Here is an 18,750-nt window from a genome sequence, read left to right on the forward strand (position 1 = left end):
GATATCAAAGCCTGCAGTTAATGCCAAAATGTGGTAAATGGCGAACACTGAAGAAGTCAGGTCATCGACAGACCCATTAAAAAGATAACACAAAACAAATGTAATGAAACACCATAATGTGTGAAGTGACTGAATTTGTTTGGAAGAATGAGAAAGGACAACATAAATAAAGTGATACAACTTAAGAAGAGAGGCAGCAAAACACAACAGAAGCATGAATAAAAACGGCAAGTAAAAGCACAAACTGTGTAGAAAGTTGGAATTGATAGTCGGTTCTGTTAAGACATAGGACAAAAATCAAATAAGTTATGACAGATGTTCACAAAGAACTGCTTACAAATCAGTTGGAGTGCTGTATTCTGTTGTGGGCATCACACTAAACAGACAGAAAAACTTCGAAGGTCCAAAAGAGATTTACTAGGTAATGTGTGGAGGTGAAGGAATTCTGTTAAATGTTAACCAGGAAAAATGGAATTGTTCTTGAGAAGACCAACTGGAGTGCTGCTGAAGATGTTCAAAATTATGAATGACCTCAATATAGTAACAGAGGGATTAATATCAAAAGGAACTGAAGTGATTGGAAAAAAATGAAAACTTTAATTCAAATACATGCGACAATTGAGCGTGCTGCAGTTGTTACTGACTTCAGTAAAACCTCTGTGGATGAGTATGTGCCTACAAGGACTTGCAGTACATTCCCAAACCAACAGCTGTGGATCAACCAGGAGGTACATCATTCAAGGCTGGTGACTCAGAAAGCCAGGTATGACTTGTAGAGATGTACGACAACTCCGGCAAGGTTTACAAGACATTACTTCCTACAAAGTGAAACCCAATAGCATGAATGGCAGCGATGCTTCACTACCAGATGAACTGAACACCTTCTATGCCCACTTTGAAAGGGAAAATATAACTACAGCTGTGAAGATCCCTACTGCACCTGGTGACCCGCTGATCTGAGTCTCCGAAATCAATGTTCGGCTGTCTTTAAAGAAGGTGAACCCTCACAAGGCGGAACACCCCGGAGAACACGGTAAGGCTCTGAAAACTCGTGCCAACCAACTGGTGGGAGTAGTCAAGGACTTTTTCACCTCTCACTGTTACGGGGGGGAAATTCCCACTTGCTTCAAAAAAGGCAACAATTATACCAGTGCCTAAGAAGAATAATGTGAGCTGCCTTAATGACTATTGCCCAGTAGCACTCACATGTACAGTGATGAAATGCTTTGAGAGGTGGGTCATGACTAAACTGAACTCCTGCCTCAGCAAGGCCTTGGACCCACTGCAGTTTCCCTATAGCCACAATAGATCAACAGCAGACACAATCTCAATGGCTCTCCACGCGGCTTTCGACTACCTGGACAACACAAACACCTATGTCAGGATGCTGTCCATCGACTATAGCTCAGCATTTAACACTATCATTCCCACAATCCTGATTGAGAAGTTACAGAACCTGGGCCTCTGTACCTTCCTCTGCAGTTGGATCCTCGACTTTCTAACCAAAAGATCACAATCTGTACAGATTGGTAATAATATTTCCTCACTGACTAACAACACTGGTGCACCTCAGGGGTGTGTGTTTAACCCACTGCTCTACTTTCTCTATACCCATGACTGTGCGGCTAGGCATAGCTCAACTACCATCTATAAATTTGCTGATGATGCAACCATTGTTGGTAGAATCTCAGATGGAGACAAGAGGGCATACAGAAGCAAGATATGCCAACTAGTGGAGCGGTGTCACAGCAACAACCTTGCACTCAACATCAGCAAAAAAAAAGAGCTGATTGTAGACTTCAGGAAGGGCAAGACAAAGGAACACATACTAATCCTCACAGATGGATCAGAAATGGAGAGAGTGAGCAGTTTCAAGTTCCTGGGTGTCAAGATCTCCGAGGACCCAATCTGGTCCCAACATATCAATGCAGCTATAGGGAAGGCAAGACAGTGACTATACTTCATTAGTAGTTTGAAGAGATTTGGTATGTCAACAAATACACTCAAAAACTTATATAGATGTATCATGGAGAGCATTCTGACAGGCTGCATCACTGTCTGGTATGGTGGGGGGGGGGGTGCTACTGCACAGGACTGTAAGAAGCTGCAGAGGGTCATAAATTTAGTCAGCTCCATCTTGGGTACTAGCCTACAAAGTACCCAGAACATCTTCAAGGAGTGGTGTCTCAGAAAGGTAGCGTCCATTACTAAGGACCTCCAGCACCCAGGGCATACCCTTCTCTCACTGTTACCATCAGGTAGGAGGTACCGAAGCCTGAAGGCACACACTCAATGATTCAGGAACAGCTTCTTCCCCTCTGCCATCCAATTCCCAAATGGACATTGAACCCGTTAACACTACCTCACTTTTTTTATATTATATGTTTTTACAAGATATTTTAACTATTCAATATGCACATACTGTAATTCATTTTTTTTTCTCCTTCTATATTATGTATTGCATTGAACTGCTGCTGCTAAGTTAACAAATTTCACGACGTGTGATAACAAACCTGATTCTGATTCTGAGTTTGCTAGGGTCTGGAACCCATTGCTCAAAGCGATGGCAGAAACAGATTCAAAAGAGAACTGGATGAAGCTCTGCGTGCTAAAGGTATGATAGAATGAATGGCTTCTTTTTGATCAGTTATTACCTCTCAACCATCAGGTCCCTGAACCAGTGTGGATATCTTCACTCACCTCAACTCTCAGCTGATTCCACAACCTGTGTGCTCACTTTCAAGGACACTACAACTCATTCTCAGTTTTATTTATTTATTGTATTTGCAGTTTCTCATTTGCATATTGTTTGTTTGTCGTTTTTCATTGATTCTGTTGTATTTCTTTGTTCTACCGTGAATGACTGCAAGAAAATGAATCTCAGGGTAGTATATGTTGAGATATATATGTACTTTGATAATAAATTTACTTGGAACTTTGAATTCTATCTTCCAATGATTTTATAGTTTTAAGTCTGAATGAGTCACCTGTTACTCTACTTACATTATTACTGATGAAACAGATGAAGAAAATTATATAATATAAAACAGAAGTGAGTTAGAACTCCTGTCACCCAATCTGCCATTTTGTAAGATCATGACTCTTATCGTCTCATCAATACTTTCCTTCACTGACAACACATGACTTGGATTTCACCAATTATTTCAATTTCTGTCTTTATTCAGCAGCAGAACATTGACAAAGTCTGTGGGCAGGGATTTCCAAAGATCACCATGCTCCAGATGAGGAAGTTCCTTCTCATCTCAGCCCTGAATGGGCACCTGCTTACTCTGCGATTGGCCCAGACACTCAACACCACCCAGATGAGCCATCCGTTCTTGTATCTGTCATGTAAGAAGCTGTTAAAAAAAAGTTGCCTGTTTCAAAAAGTTCACCTCCTATTCTTCTAATTCCAAGAAAGTCAAAGCAAAACTGCTGAGGTTATTTCTCAAAGGACAAATCCCAATTATCTTGGAATAAATTTGGTGACCCCCATTACACTTCCTTGCTTGCATTACATCCTCTTTTAAATAGAAAAATTAAATTGGCAGACAATATTTGAGTTGCAGTCGCTCCAGGTATCATAAAACAGCAGCAATGTTCCCCTTTATTAACAGAGGGGAATGCATTAATAAATCTATTCGGGAAAATATGTCAGGAGGTCATTTTCTGTTTTGTTCTGTATGAAACTTGAAATACATTTACTCAAGTTACACAAAAGTATCAATTTATAGATTTATAACCATATAACAATCACAGCACGGAAACAGGCCATTCCGGCCCTCCTAGTCCGTGCCGAACTCTTAATCTCACCTAGTCCCACCTACCCGCACTCAGCCCATAACTCTCCACTCCTTTCCTGTCCATATACCTATCCAATTTTACCTTAAATGATACAACTGAACTGGCCTCTACTACTTCTACAGGAAGCTCATTCCACACAGCTATCACTCTCTGAGTAAAGAAATACCCCCTTGTGTTTCCCTTAAACTTTTGCCCCCTAACTCTCAAATCATGTCCTCTCGTTTGAATCTCCCCTACTCTCAATGGAAACAGCCTATTCACGTCAACTCTATCTATCCCTCTCAAAATTTTAAATACCTCTATCAAATTCCCCCTCAACCTTCTACGCTCCAATGAATAGAGACCTAACTTGTTCAACCTTCCTCTGTAACTTAAGTGCTGAAACCCAGGTAACATCCTAGTAAATCGTCTCTGCACTCTCTCTAATTTATTGATATCTTTCCTATAATTCGGTGACCAGAACTGTACACATTATGATACCTTCCCTCTTGTATACATAATTACAGTGGAAGAATTGTGGATATACTGTGTACTTGTGTTCAGAGTGAAGAACTCTCCATGTAAGGAAAAGTATCTGGAAATATTTTTAGTGATACATTTTCCCAGTAATGCAAATGCAAGTTATTATTTTTTTTCTTTTCCCCCTTCAAAGCTGCAAAGTCCAGTTTCCCTCCATTTGGAAATCAAAGAAAAAATCTGTAGTTGCTGGAATTCTGAAATAAAAACAGAAAATGCTGGACACACTCAGGGATCATCTGTGGAAAGAGAAGTAGTTAATGTTTAAGGTCTGGGATCCTAAGGTCTGATGAAGAGTCCTTACATTTGGATGCAGGGTTTAAATGAAACCTTGCCTTATGTGTCACCTCCTTTATACAATTTAGCATTACCCCAACATATACAATGTTCATTACCCTCACAAAGTGTCTCTCTAATTGAACCGGTACTGATTTAAATGATGGTGAACTATCATGGAAAAGAAACATACCAGAGATTGAATGCTATATATTTAAAAGTGTTCCACTTTTCTCCCGACAAATTCCTTCCTTGCGCAATAGACATGGAAAAAAAAAGCCAACTTGATAGATGCCTGCCATTTTTTTTGCCTTTTGAAGCAGTTCAATTACACATGTACTACAATGAAGCAAGCTGAGCTCTGTGCAAATGAAATGGAAATGACAGCTCATCACATGACCTTATAAATATCAATTAACAAACTCCACATTTGCACTACAGGAGAGGCTCTGATAAATTGCTCGGCTGCAAAGAGCAGGGCGTCAGCCTAATTCCACATTGTCACTATAGCTACCAAGCTCATCAAAACTTAAATCTTTCTCATTATGCCACGGTTCCAGTTAATAAATTTTCCTCAAGTATGAACTGAAAGCTGTTTACAACATTTGAGTGCTCCTCTGTCAAAACCAGCTCTTGATCTGAAAATTTAATATTACCTCTTGTCACTGAATTTACAGCGACTAATCGCCTAAATGGATACGCAAAGGGTTTTCAACTGAAAAAAATAGCTGAAGTGACAGGGGAGTGAGCACAAATAATAGATGTGCAGTGAAATTATGCAATGACCATGAAAAAAATCAGAAACCTTCTGTGTCCAGGACTGAACTACCCAATTGGCAGAAGACCAGTTACAGAAGGGGAAATAAAAGATAAAATAATTGCATTGTGTATAGCAATTGTTCATTCAAAATGTGCTATAATAAAACACCTAAGTCACAAAATTCATGATTTAACAATGCAGCACTTTGAAATGGTAAACAGTAGAAACTGTAATGTTCAATACATTCAAAGCAAAATTATTGTACTTTCAATCAACAGATTCTACAAAGAATTAAACAATGACACCCAACTATGATCCATTCATTAAAAGTCAAAAACCTGACAAAAAGAACTTCAGCAAAGACCAGCACTTCAGTTTTTGTGACAGGATGCAATCCTTAAAGTTGAAATAATAACTATAAAACTGTGGATCTTTATAATATTTTGCAAGAAAATTAGGCTATTCAGTCACTTCTTTGAAAAGCTAGTTTTTGGAGAAAGCAAGCCAACACTTGAGATTAGATACTAAGGGACCAAAAGAGACAAAGATCTTCCTGTGTGCCTCATGGATTTTAAATGTTAAGTAACAAAACCAGAATGTTTATTCCATTCTTTAAATAGCAAACTGACTAACAAAAGAACAATTTCATGTTTTAAACTGTGCAACTGAGTGTAATAGGGCACACTGACGTTAACAATGTGGATGTTGATCTGGTAACTAGATCATACTTTATTTCTGATACTTAAAAAAGGAAGCACTCACAACACAAGTTGATTTTTCTTGTATGTTACAACATTTACAATGACACGTCAGCATGACATCATTTTTTTCGATGCCAATTCCCCATGACTTTTAATTTCTCCGGGTCATTTTGTTTCCAACATAGTTTAAAAGTTCATTACTGAACTGGGCAGTTAAGTTTCCAGGGTATTCCCTGGATCCAACAATTTTACTGCTAACCTAAATTCAAAGGTGGGGATGACTGCATAATTATTTCTATTACTAACTCATAATAAAAAAAGACCAAGTCAAAACTCTGGCTTATAAGTAAATTTTGTGCCGTACAAGTACGAGGCAATATCCAGCCCCAGCAAGAGTGCAATTTTGGCATTCAGAAAGCACTGTCACCAACCAGAACCTAAACTGGATGAACTAAATTACAACAAATTTCAAAACATACCAGACATACGACAGCGATAATGAAATCTTTTGCACTTCAGCAAAAGACTACGTAAGCCACTCTATTTACAGAAACTATAAATGCACCCATGAAAGATGGTGCTTTTCCTCACTGTCAACCTGGTTTTGAATTGAAAATGTAGCCTTCAACCCTCAGAATAGATGAGAGCATAAAATCAAACAAGCATAATTTCACTTAAACCAGTAACTGTTGGAATGAGTTTCTGATTTATGGAAAGAAAGGATGATCATTTCAATTCCAGATAGTAGTGGTGGTAGCAGGAAGCTGTTGATCCCAGGTGATTGAGGGTTTACGCCTCTGTTGGACAGTGTCCTCTACAGGGCGCAACCCAGGCGGGAAGATTTGAAGAACTGGCTGATGCCTACGCAGTGGGTTCCCTCTCTCCATATCACTGATGTAGTCCAAGGGAAGGGCAAGTGCCAATACATCTTGGCACCAGTGTCGTTGCAGAGCTCGCCAGAGTGAAATTGTAAACAACATCAAACTGCCTTCGGGACCCCGGCTCCGGATTTACTCCCAAAGCCTTTTCCATGGGTGGGTATGGCTGCAAGGCAGCGGAGGTTGAAAGTAAGAGTTTTCCTTCTTCTGGGTGGGCTGCTGTCCAAGGCTGACAAGCCCCACCTGCCCGAAATTCCAAATAAAACAAGTCAAATGTAGGAGGATGTTTGGCTAAAGAAACTATTGGCTTCCATCAGATTATATTGTTTAATAGACTAAAATTATGATGGAAATTAATAAGAAATGACAATGTTGTATTTTTCTGGTGTGGTGCTTCCAGAACAAACAGGCTTTACAGCTGTTATATTCTGCCTTTATAATTGTCAGTATTCAGGTCTCTTTACTGCTATCCCTTGAACACAAATCTGGTTGTGATTTACTGGCTGGTAGAAAGAATGTAAAGAAGTATTCATTACTTATCTCAGGCAAACCACAGTGTAGGACTATTGTTGCAAGCTTGTTACCCATATAACAAGTTTGCCATTAAATGAATGAACATAATAACCAATTGTAAAAACCAGGCACAAGCATCAAACTTACCTCTGTGACATTATCTTATAGGCATCTGGTAAGAAGCATTGAATATTTTCCATCTGGGCTTGATCTGCATCGCAGATTTTATCATCAGTTCTTCCATAATTAGCACTTTCAATCATAATAACATCGGTTCCAGGACAGCGAAGTTCAATTGGATAACTCTCACAGGACAGCTCCCTTCTCACCACAGCCATTGGGACAGGAGCTCGGTTAAAGGCTGTAAAGTGAAACAGAAGAAAAGTTAGTTTGAGGCACTATTGAGACACAAGTGAGTCTGCAGATGCTGGAAATCTGGACTAGCACACACAAAATACAGGAGGATGAAGGGTCTCTGCCCAGAAAGTCAACTGTTCATTTTCCTCCACAGATGTTGCCTCACCCACAGAGCTCCTCCAGTATTTTGAGTGTGTTGGAACACTTCCAATATTTTAACTTAATTTAATAAGGAAAAAAAAGGAAACTGCAAGATAGGTGTAAACGTGTGAGCAGCAAATCATTATCTGAAATCGATGAACTGAGTGTGGTACCTGGAAAGCTTAAAGCTGAGGACTTGGGACCTGTGTGAAGATAATTAAGAATAAATACAATAATAATGCAAGGCAAAGTCTCGAGATCCTGAAGGGAGTTAGGAAGGTAGAAAAGAGTGTGGAAATGCAAAGATGGGGAGTGGGAGATGATCCATTGAATTAGAAGGCTGAAGGGATGGAGGGTGTGAACAATGGGAGATCTATCAAAGTTCCAGGAGGGTGGAGCATGTTTATTCTTATTGCTACCACTACCTTTTGTGTTCCATCACCTCTTCTCTGACTCACTCACTCCTGCCACCTTCCTCCCATCCTCTTCCCTTGCAATTTTGCTTTCTCAACACCCTTGGACAATTTGGATGTAAAATTATAAACATAAAACTTTAATTATGTTTCTTTCCCCTGGCTTACTATTTGACCCACATGAAGATTTCAAACATTTTCAATTATATCTGAGATTTCTAGGAACTTCAGTGTTTTGCATTTGGATTAACATCATTTGGTAACAATAAATGGCATATTAAAAAGATCCATGGCAAGATAAAATAGTTTACTCCAGTTTTAAGACAACAGACAGTAAATTCATTCAGGGTATAAACAGATCCCCAGCCTCAACACATCCCATTCCCCTTCCAACAGATTTGGTTACAATTACAATCAATATCCCATCTGAGCCTCAAGCAGACAACAGCAAATACAATCATGAAACAGCATAATGTGGAAAGCGACATTATATGATTCTTGTGATAAATTCATTTGAATAAAAGCACTTAATTTTGAAATGTATGTTTGATCCGCTGCAGAGAAACGATTCTTTCAAGACTCATCAACGAACCAAGCATACTGTCTGTGATATTGCAGCAACAACCGTTTCAAAATCCGCTTGTATGGCTAAGACCAACATACAACTGGATTACTAAATGCAAAGTCAGAGTTTTACCCAGGTAAATGAGGAACAAATTCTCATTAAGCAGCAGCACGCTAACAGAATGTCTTAATTACATGGCTTTAATGATCACACAGTATTATGTTCAAGAAGAAATACTTCAAGGCTTTCTACAAATTGCCTTCAGCCCTAATGTTTACAGAAAAAAGCTGCACTTGATTAATTGGGGTAAAGGTTCATATATTCGTGGCCAACTAATTTCTATGAGCCAATGATCGAGGACTGAAACAAGATCTTAATTGAGAAAAGATCTTGGAAACAAGTTGCAGGCATATAAATGACATTATGGAGATGGACATTAAGTGCTAGAATGGACAACATGACTTCACTGTTTTTGGTTGACCAACTTTAAAAGGATTCCGTTATAGTTCAGTTATTCAGCAGCAATTGAACTGAATCACCTATTACATCAGAACACAAGGATTAGGAGCAGTTGGAGGTCATCTGGCTCTCTGAGATGACTTTGCCATTCATCAACTTTACAGCTGTTGTACCGCTCCTTTCCCTGCTTTATACCATTTGATTTCTTTAATATTCAGAAATGTATTTATTACTGGTTTCACTGAACTGAAGCACGACAGCCCTCTTGTTCCTTTGATTCACCACTCTTTGAGTGAAGAAACATCTCATCTCAATTCTTAGCAGCCCAGCCTTATTCTGAGACTCTACCTTGTACCTTCGTTTTTCCAGCCTGTCGAGCCCCGTAAGATTGAGATTACCTCACTCTCTTAAATGCGAGAGAATACAGGCCCAGTCTACTTGGCCTCTGCTCACAGAACAAATCTAACATTCCGATTCAGACTGCTGAATCTTTGCTGTGCTCCGCTGATGCTAAGCATATTTTTTGTTGGAAAAAGAGGCCAGAATACCACATAATATGGGGATTGTTCCTACAATCATTTAACTTTATATGCAGAACCCTGTTTAAATGCACCTTGTTTAGTCACTGTGATGAGTAACACATTACCAATCAAAGTTCTACTTTAACATAGATCATTGCTGAAGAAGGGATCAGAGGATTTTTTATCAAAAGCTGTGGGCTGTACTTCATGTGACAAAAACAAATGCTAATTGGCAGCAAAGGGAAAACTCTTCTTTCCTTTAACTGCATAAGAAATTAGAACAGAATGTGAATGAGTCCTGGAAGAAGTGTCAAGATATAGGGTTTCCAAGAGTCTGAACCATAGTTATTTGTGAGAACATATGAACAACACTGGTGTATCCTGGGTGTGGATTTGAGCACATATGTAAAGACCTGTGCAAGACATTAGCAGGGTATATCAAATAATTTAACCCATGTGATAAATCAGTGTATCTCTTGATATAGTTAATATAGAAAATCTATTACAAATCCTGGGGTGCAAACAACACACCTCAGTGTACAGACTTCTATTTTATTTAATATCCAGGATTGAAACTGAGTCAGTGGAACACATGGTTTATTTGAGCACAAACAATCTAAGTCTGACTTTACTGTCAAATCAAAATCAAGGATAGTGATGTTTGCGATATCTTCAGGAGAGAATTAGTTATAAACGAACATCCAATGTGTCCATGTCATATTGCTTCAGTGTCTGTTTTGCTAAAATGACATCTAGTGTCTGCTTCACCACTCTAATACATAGATCACACAACACCATGACAGATATAACCCAAATACTTCACTGGAAGTCCTAGCACCAAGGTATACTTTTGACACCACGATGATTCTTACTGGATATGAATTTACGTCCAGTGTTGCAGGCATCACTTGTGATTGAAGTTTTCTTTAAGAACCTTTAAGTAATAACTCACTCTTCTTTCCTTCCTTGTTTTGTTCTCCTTGCTTGATTGACATTCAATTAATCCACTCTATTCTTAAACCTGTAATCTCATTAATCAAAAATCCTGTTGGTTGTCCTACCTACTCAGGAATTATTTGCCTCTCTGCCTCAATCAGCTTCCACTTTCAAGTCAAAGGATACAAAACCCACAGTAATATCCGACTTTGGCAAAATACAGAACATGGCAAAATGAACTGTATTTTTTTAAACCAAAAACTTGTTCAACTTTGTTCATCTGTACCAGTTTCCCATGTTATTTGGTTTCTGTACACCATTTCAGAAATAACTTCAACCATTAGTTTCAAGCCAAAAGTGAATGGTATTGTGGAACACACAAGAATGCAAAGCTAATGAGCGCCTTATTGAAGCATGTGTTTCATAAGACATCTGAAAGGTTTGTCTCAGAGATAAACAAACTCACTCCCTATGCAAAGGAAAGATTTGCATTTATAATAACTTGCTCAATTTTTTAAAACTTCATAAAACTCAGAGCTAATGAAATACTTATTGAAATATGGCTATTTTATGCAACAGAGTCGCAGAGTTATACAGCAGAGGAAAAGGCACTTCAGCCCACTCACTCATGCTGACCTAGATGCCTATATCAGCTAGTCCCATATCCCTCTAATTTTTTTCCCTATCTACATACCTGTCCAAATCTCTGTTATTATATCCATGCCCACCACTTTCTCTGATGGCTCATTCCACCATCCTCTGTGTGAAGAACTTGACATTCAGATTCTCTTTAAATTTCTTCCCTCTCACCATAAACCTTTGTTTGCCCTCTAGTTTTAGACTCCCCTATCCTTGGAAAAAGAGTGACTATTCATCTTGTCTATGCCACTCGTGATTTTATATACATCTTTAATAACACCATGAAGGACAAAGATAAGGATTTTTTTTCCCACTTATAAACTATCCTCTCTGCTGCCCATCATAACACATCCAAATGATTTATATTATTTCATTTTTTACTAACTCTGATTTCTGCAGGCTGTCTTTAATTTGAGGTAATAAAATAATTCAATCTGCTTTCTACTGGTCACGTTTAAATACTGAGCAGCATTCTTTCAGCAAGATCAAAGACACTGTAGCATCAAACAAACAAGATGGTTGATTGTCATTTGAAATCAATCCCTTATCTTGATAATTTGTTCATTACCAATCCAGCAGAAGATGTAAATTGTGTTCTCACTCTCATGAGCAGCCAAAACCTGGGCATCAGTCTTCAATAGAATGCACTTTATCTCATAAAAATGGCATTTCCTCTGTCTAAATATTTAACAGAGTATCATGTTCCTGACTCTTTTGGATATATTACAGACTGCTAAATTATTAAACAAGGTAACTAGTAAGTTATGCAGCAGTGTAATGTATCATTAATAAAAAAAGAATTAGTGCACAAAAAAAACTTCAGTAACAGTCTAAAAAGATAAGAAAAGAGCTATCACTGGCAATTATACAGAGACAGGAGTTAACTATTGGAGAATGTAATCACACAGTGGAAAGATGGGAAAGAGAAAGGGGAAACTGGAGGTGGAGGTGGGAAGAAAGACGCCCACACTTGGGGAAGTGGATGGAAACTGATGCATGGATTCTTGAAGGAAATCAGGGAAGACCAGCACTTTGTGTTGGTGGAAGTTAGTATCAGGCCGGGTGGGGTATGTGGGAAGAATGGAGAGGAAATTGGGATTGGCAATTTATTGGGAAGGGAAAGGAAAAAAGGTGACACATAGGAAATAGCTTAGTAATTTATTAATTATGGGAACATACAAGGACAGATGTCTCCACAACAATAAGGTCAACATTGGCAATGCCCCGAGAAGTGTTGCATGATGAATGACATCATCCAACCCACCCTTCATACAGAATCACATCAGGCTGGTGATCAATGCCAGGAAACGCCCAAGTGAATTTTTGAAGTCATGCCAAACAACCCATTGTGTTTTGTTCTGCAACAAGATGTGGTATTTATTTGAAAAATTGTTGTATTCATTCCCCCCCCAAAAAAATCTCATGAACACTTGTGTTTAATTCAGATATGAATAACAAATGCATAAATTAATAAATTTATAAGCCAAGTTAACAAATTTCATGTCACATGCCAGTGATAATAAACGTGAGTCTGAATGATTCTGACCAATAAATGCTCTTGCCGAGGAGTGGCAGGAATGTTGAGGTATTGGCCTGAACAGGCCAGAAGTGAGGCCCGATAGAGGCAAACTCAATACGTTAGTTCTACGTGACATCAACCAAATGGAAAGTGTGGACTAGGATGAAAACAGGAGGCCAAGGAGAAGGAAGAAAAGCAATAAAGATAGGATGAATGGTAAGAGGTCTGGGAGGAATAGATGAAGATGTCGGGGAGCCATTTATTTTCGCACAGGTTTCGCACATGGAACACTGAACACAGAAGAGGACATCCCACAATGCCTGCACTGAACAGACTAATCTCACCCGCCTGCCAATGGTCTCTGTGCATCCTTCCCCAGCCTGCTGACGTGCCTCAAACGCCACTCCCACCACTTACCCCAACAATCTGCTGCCGGTACCTCCCGCACTGAGCAAATAAACAACACCCTCCTTCGCACCTTAACCCTATTCCCTCTAGTTGTTGTTCTCTCTTGCACCTTGCAGTGCATTGGGCGGCACTCTTTTGCCATTTCCGTAGCATTTGCCTTTTGTTTTACGAAGCCAAGTTGCAAGCTCCGTGCTCAACCCAGCACCAATGGAAAGCGTGCAAGGAGTGGGCTGGATTCAAACTTGGGACTATGATGCCACTGCACCAGCGGCCAGCTTTCTCTCCAGGACTGGACATTTTATCCCTGGGAAAAGACCGACTCTGCAGCTTAACTATGCTCCTCATAACTTCATAAACTTCCATCAGGTCTCCCCTCAGCCTCCGACACTTCAGAGAACAGATCCAACTTTGACTAGCCCTTTCTTAACTAATACTCTCCAATCCAAGCAGCCTCCTAGTGAACCTCTTCTGCAACCTCTTCAAAGCCTCCACATCCTTCCTCTAATCAGCTGACCAGAACTGTACACCAATCAACTGTGGCCCAAACAAACTTTTATACAGCTGCAGCATGACACCAGGACTTTTATCCTAAATGTCCTGACCAATGAAGGAAAGCATGCCTTATGACCCAAGACCATATGTGTTACCACTTTCTGGGAGCAATGGACTTGCACCACATGATCTCTTTGACCATTACTTCTCCAAGGGTCCTGCCATTTACTGTACACTTCCCTCTTGCATTCGACCTGCCAAAGTACAACATCTCAAATTTTTCTAAAGTAAACACCATCTGCCATTTTTGTGACCACATTTCCAAACAGTCTATATCCTTCCGAATCCTTGGAATATCCTGCTAACTCCTTTAAATATTCTGCTGTATCCTTTGATAATGAAAGAAAAACCATATAGAAAAGGCTGTAGACAATCAAGCTGATAAAGGAAGACTCCTTTTTATCAAACTGTCAAGTTACATTTTACTCCACAGATATTCTCTTGAGAATCTGACACCATTAGGTCCATGCCCAAATTGGGAGGTAATAAATAGGCAATGATAGACTCCCTCAGTGCAAAAGGCCCCAGGTTCAAATCCACTGGCTTTCCATCCGTGCATCAAGCTAGCAACTTGGCCTCATAAAAAATAAATGCTATGAAAATGGCAAAAAATGCCACCCAATATGCCACAAGGAGCAAAAAGGAGCAATTGGGTTCCTTTACAGTTCCTGGCTTAAGTAATGAATGGTCAAGATCCCACGGCGATATGTTATGGAGAGATCTGGTCCAGATGCTTCAACTGAAACAGATCATCTGCTGTCATTTTTAGAATCCACAATCAACATGCAATGCAAACATCATCACCCACTTTGTATATTTAACAAATTTCCTGAAAGAGGTTTATACAAGGGATAGGTGAGGGTAGGAATGCAAAATACTAGGGGACATATATTTAAGGTGAGAGAGCAAAAGTTTAAAGGAGGTGTGTGGGGTAGCATTTCCTTTACAGAGCACTGGGTGCCTGGAACTGGCTGCAGGGCAGAGCAGTGGAAGTAGGCATGATGGCAGCTTTTGAGAGGCTGTTAGACACAAATATGCAGGAAGTGGAGAGATATGGATTGTATACAGGCAGAAAAAAAATAGTTTAATTCCACAGGACAGTTGGTGCAGATATTGTGAGTTGAATGGCCTGTTCCTGCACTGTAATGTTTGCTGTTTTAACAAAAATAGATATTTTTCTTTCACCCAAATTCCACCTGCAGAAAGAACAAATGTTATCCTCAAAACATCAAGTTGAAAGTTTGGTAGAATTTGGAATACTCACATATGGCACTCAATTCCCAGGGAGTGGATGGGGTGAACAATACAGATTTACATTTAAGGTGGGACTAAGTAAATATGTGCAGGACAGAGGGACAGGAGGTCACGCCAATAGCTTTTGACGAGCAAGGATGAAGGGAAGTTTGAAGAAAGCCTCTACTGTTTGAGCCAGTGTTCTGTGTAACAATGTAATTCAGATTCCAGAATCAGACTTGAGCAACATACCTAACAATTTAAAATCTTCAAAGATTCAGGTAATTATAACATAGCTGAAAAATTATATATTTAAAATGTACTTTTCTTTCTCTCCCTCACGTCATATTACAAATACTTTTGTAACAAATGCGTTGTGAGACATGTGCAACTACCCATCAGCATGCTGCTTTGCAGGACATACAGCTCCAATTAAGTAGGCAAAGGGCTGCATCTTGGGAGGGTCATGTGCCAGGCATCTAGAGAAGGCATGTGAGTATCCCTGAAGGCAGGGTTCTCCCTAATTCAAAATTGAAAGTTCAATGAAACATTAAATTTCACATTCCCAGCACCCTCTAATTATGCTTCCTTGATTTCCTTTGTAGTGGTGATCCATAATGGACTAGTTTTGTGCTGTCAAACTTTTTTTTAAAAAAAATTGATACAGGGAGAACAAAGACCTTTTTCTGTTTTTGGGAGAAAGAGGAATAATCAAAGTGACATTAACTTTTGAATCATCAAGTGGAAAAGTTGGGGCCAAAGACCAGATAAACTTAGGCTTCAGATGACTGCACAGACAAAACTGACTCGCATTCTACTCTACGTGGGCAGGGTTAATATTTGAAAAACTTTTTGGTATAAAAGCAGCTTTTAAAATCTCAGTCAATTTCATCTTTACGGGCCAGAGTTTGACACTTTAACATGACAGGAACTACCTTCTCAACATCTTCCCTCTTGCAAGTCTGCAAATTTCAGTAAGTTCTCTAACTCAACCTGTTCAGTGTTAACAAAGCCATGCAGTACTCTTACCATTCATCATCGTTCATTCAGCATCTATTAAAGCACAAGCCCGATGGCACCAATGTATCACCAGCTCATTTCACTAGTTGCCTCACACACCTGCTCCAACTTTGGCATTCACCTGTATGCTTGCTCACTTTCATATGAGAAAACGTCAAAAAAAAGCAAACCTCTAGGAATACATTAAAGGGGCTGTTGAATTGATTTGCTTTGATGTTCTTCAAACATGCATCATCCTTGGCCCGAACATGATAACTACTCATGTGTTGTTGCTCCTATCTCTTATGGGCAATTTTTATATTACACAGGAGATTCTGCAGATCCTGGAAATCCAGAGCAACACACACAAAATGCTGGTGGAATTCAGCAGGTCAGGCAGCATCTATGGTAATGAATAAATAGTCAACATTTTGGGCTGAGACCCTTCATCACGACTGGAAAAGGGGGATGAAGCCAGAATATCTTTTTATATACTAATTGTGCTTAGTATTAATTTGCCAGACATTTGTTTGGGATAGGACTGATCTGACATTTACTTATGAAGCTTTCAAATTTGTCTATGATTATTGCAAAGCAATAATTGTAATGGAGTAATACATCATGAAAACCCAAAAGACCTAAGGTACCAACCTAAGCTAGTAACATTGGTCTAGATTTGGCCCATATCCCACTAAACCTTTCCTATCCATGTACTTGTCCAAGAATCTTTTAAAGGTTGCTATGAAATCTGCCTCAACCACTTCCACTGGCATTTTTCCCCATATACACACCATTCTCTGGGTAAAAAAAATCCTTGTTAAGTCCTTGTCCTCTCAATTTAATCCTGACCTCCATGTTTGGCTTCCTTTCCTCTGAGCAAAAGATGGCTTACATTCACTCTATTTATGCTCCTTGTGATTTTACACACTTTTATAAGGCCTCCCTTCAGTCTCCTGCACTCCAAGAAATAAAGTCTTTACTTGTCCAACCACTGCCTATAACTCAGGGCCTAGAGTCCAGGTAGCGTTCTCATAAATCCTTTTCCACACTCTTGCCAAGTTAACGCCATTTTTACAAACAAAGGGAGGATAAAACTCTACACAATATTCTACATGTGGTCTCACTCGTTTCGTGAACAACTGCGACATAGCATTCTGACTCAGTGTGTGAGCACAGAAGCTGGATATAGATTAGATGGTGCTAGTAAATGGAAAAAAGCATCGCTTGTCCTCTGTCAATGCTTAACTACTTCACAGAGGGAAGGTGTGGAAGAAATTTTGTTACTAGCTAGATACTAAGGGGTTAAAGAGTTTTTTTTCCACAGCACCCTTAAACTGCTTCTGCAGGACTGCTGTAAAGGGCTAACTAGCTTGAGAGGGAGTAATCAAAGCATAATCACGTGATGTTCTGTTTTTTTTTAATAGCTGAACTGTGTAATTGTTCTGGCTTCAAAGTTGTAGGCAGAAGTAGCTTTGAATAGATAAAGATAACAATAACCTGATTTTTTTTTACTGTGCTAAGACATGATTATTGAGCAAAGGAATTATCTGCTTGCATGCTGTATTAACATAAACTATGTCTATATAATGAGAAAAGTCTGCGTACTCGGGGAGAGTCTCAAGAACTCTGCTTTAAGAGGTTGAGCTCTCCATGATACGTATCATGTTATAATAAAGACTTTCAAAAGCAATCTCCCTTCGTGTCCGAGTAATACCTTCTCCGCAACAGAAGGGCAGAGAAGGACATAGATTTCCAAAGCACATCTTAAAAGCTTCCCAAGACAAGAAAACTATTAAGCAGAATGTTAAGAGCTGTGTTTATCAATAACTGAGCTTCTGTACTCAATGCCCAACATTTATTATGTACACTTAATGAAGCTCCGGTATAAAAGTTGCAATGAAAACTATTCAAATCCAAAGATCTTTTTTCCCCGAAGTGTTAATACTGCAGTAAGAAACTGCATCAGGAAATGCCACTTCAGTCAGTCCTCTGACAGCATTGTGTAATTTGCCGAAACATTGCTTTCAGTCTCATACAAATTTCAATAGGGAAGACAAGGAATGGTTGTCAATGCTCATCCCATGATGCAAATAGAGCACAAATGCAAATTTACATTTACAGTATACCAGCAGAGCTCATCTATCAAGTATCTGCAATTCCTGCTTAGAAGCACGTCAGTGATGAAAAAGAAAAGCAAGATACAGTGGGAAATGCTGTTGGAGCATTTTGCACAAGATTGTACATCTTAATCAGAGAGAATCAAGAACAAAGTTCCTGTCTCAATTTCAAGGAATAATTCTGAATTTTTGAGAGAATTACCAGTAACAAAAGAGGTGAAAGTAGATGAAAGGATCACACCAGAGCAAGGAGGATGAAGATCTGTGGGAAATGAAATGAAATCAAATCAAGACTTTAATCACATCTTCTTTCCCTGTGTTTTACAACATGGGTGTGGACAACATGAATCTTGGCTTCTCTATACATGCTCATGCATCAAGATGTATTGTTGGTGAGGGGGTTTTATGCATACTTCTATTATTTAGTAAAGCAACACTGTGAT

At 39.2% G+C, this 18,750-nt stretch overlaps 1 protein-coding gene across 13 annotated transcripts in view; it reads right to left on the minus strand.

The window, feature by feature from the left end:
* LOC140729065 (adhesion G protein-coupled receptor L3-like) overlaps positions 1 to 18,750 on the minus strand; it is a 558,770-nt gene that overhangs the window by 302,841 nt on the left and 237,179 nt on the right. For all 13 annotated transcript variants that reach the window (XM_073048349.1, XM_073048350.1, XM_073048353.1 and 10 more), the window contains one exon: positions 7,596 to 7,809. In XM_073048349.1, coding sequence (XP_072904450.1) covers positions 7,596 to 7,809 — 214 coding nt within the window. The remainder of the gene's footprint in view (positions 1 to 7,595; positions 7,810 to 18,750) is intronic.

Source organism: Hemitrygon akajei, chromosome 6, assembly GCF_048418815.1.
Source record: "Hemitrygon akajei chromosome 6, sHemAka1.3, whole genome shotgun sequence".
Taxonomy (NCBI): domain Eukaryota; kingdom Metazoa; phylum Chordata; class Chondrichthyes; order Myliobatiformes; family Dasyatidae; genus Hemitrygon; species Hemitrygon akajei.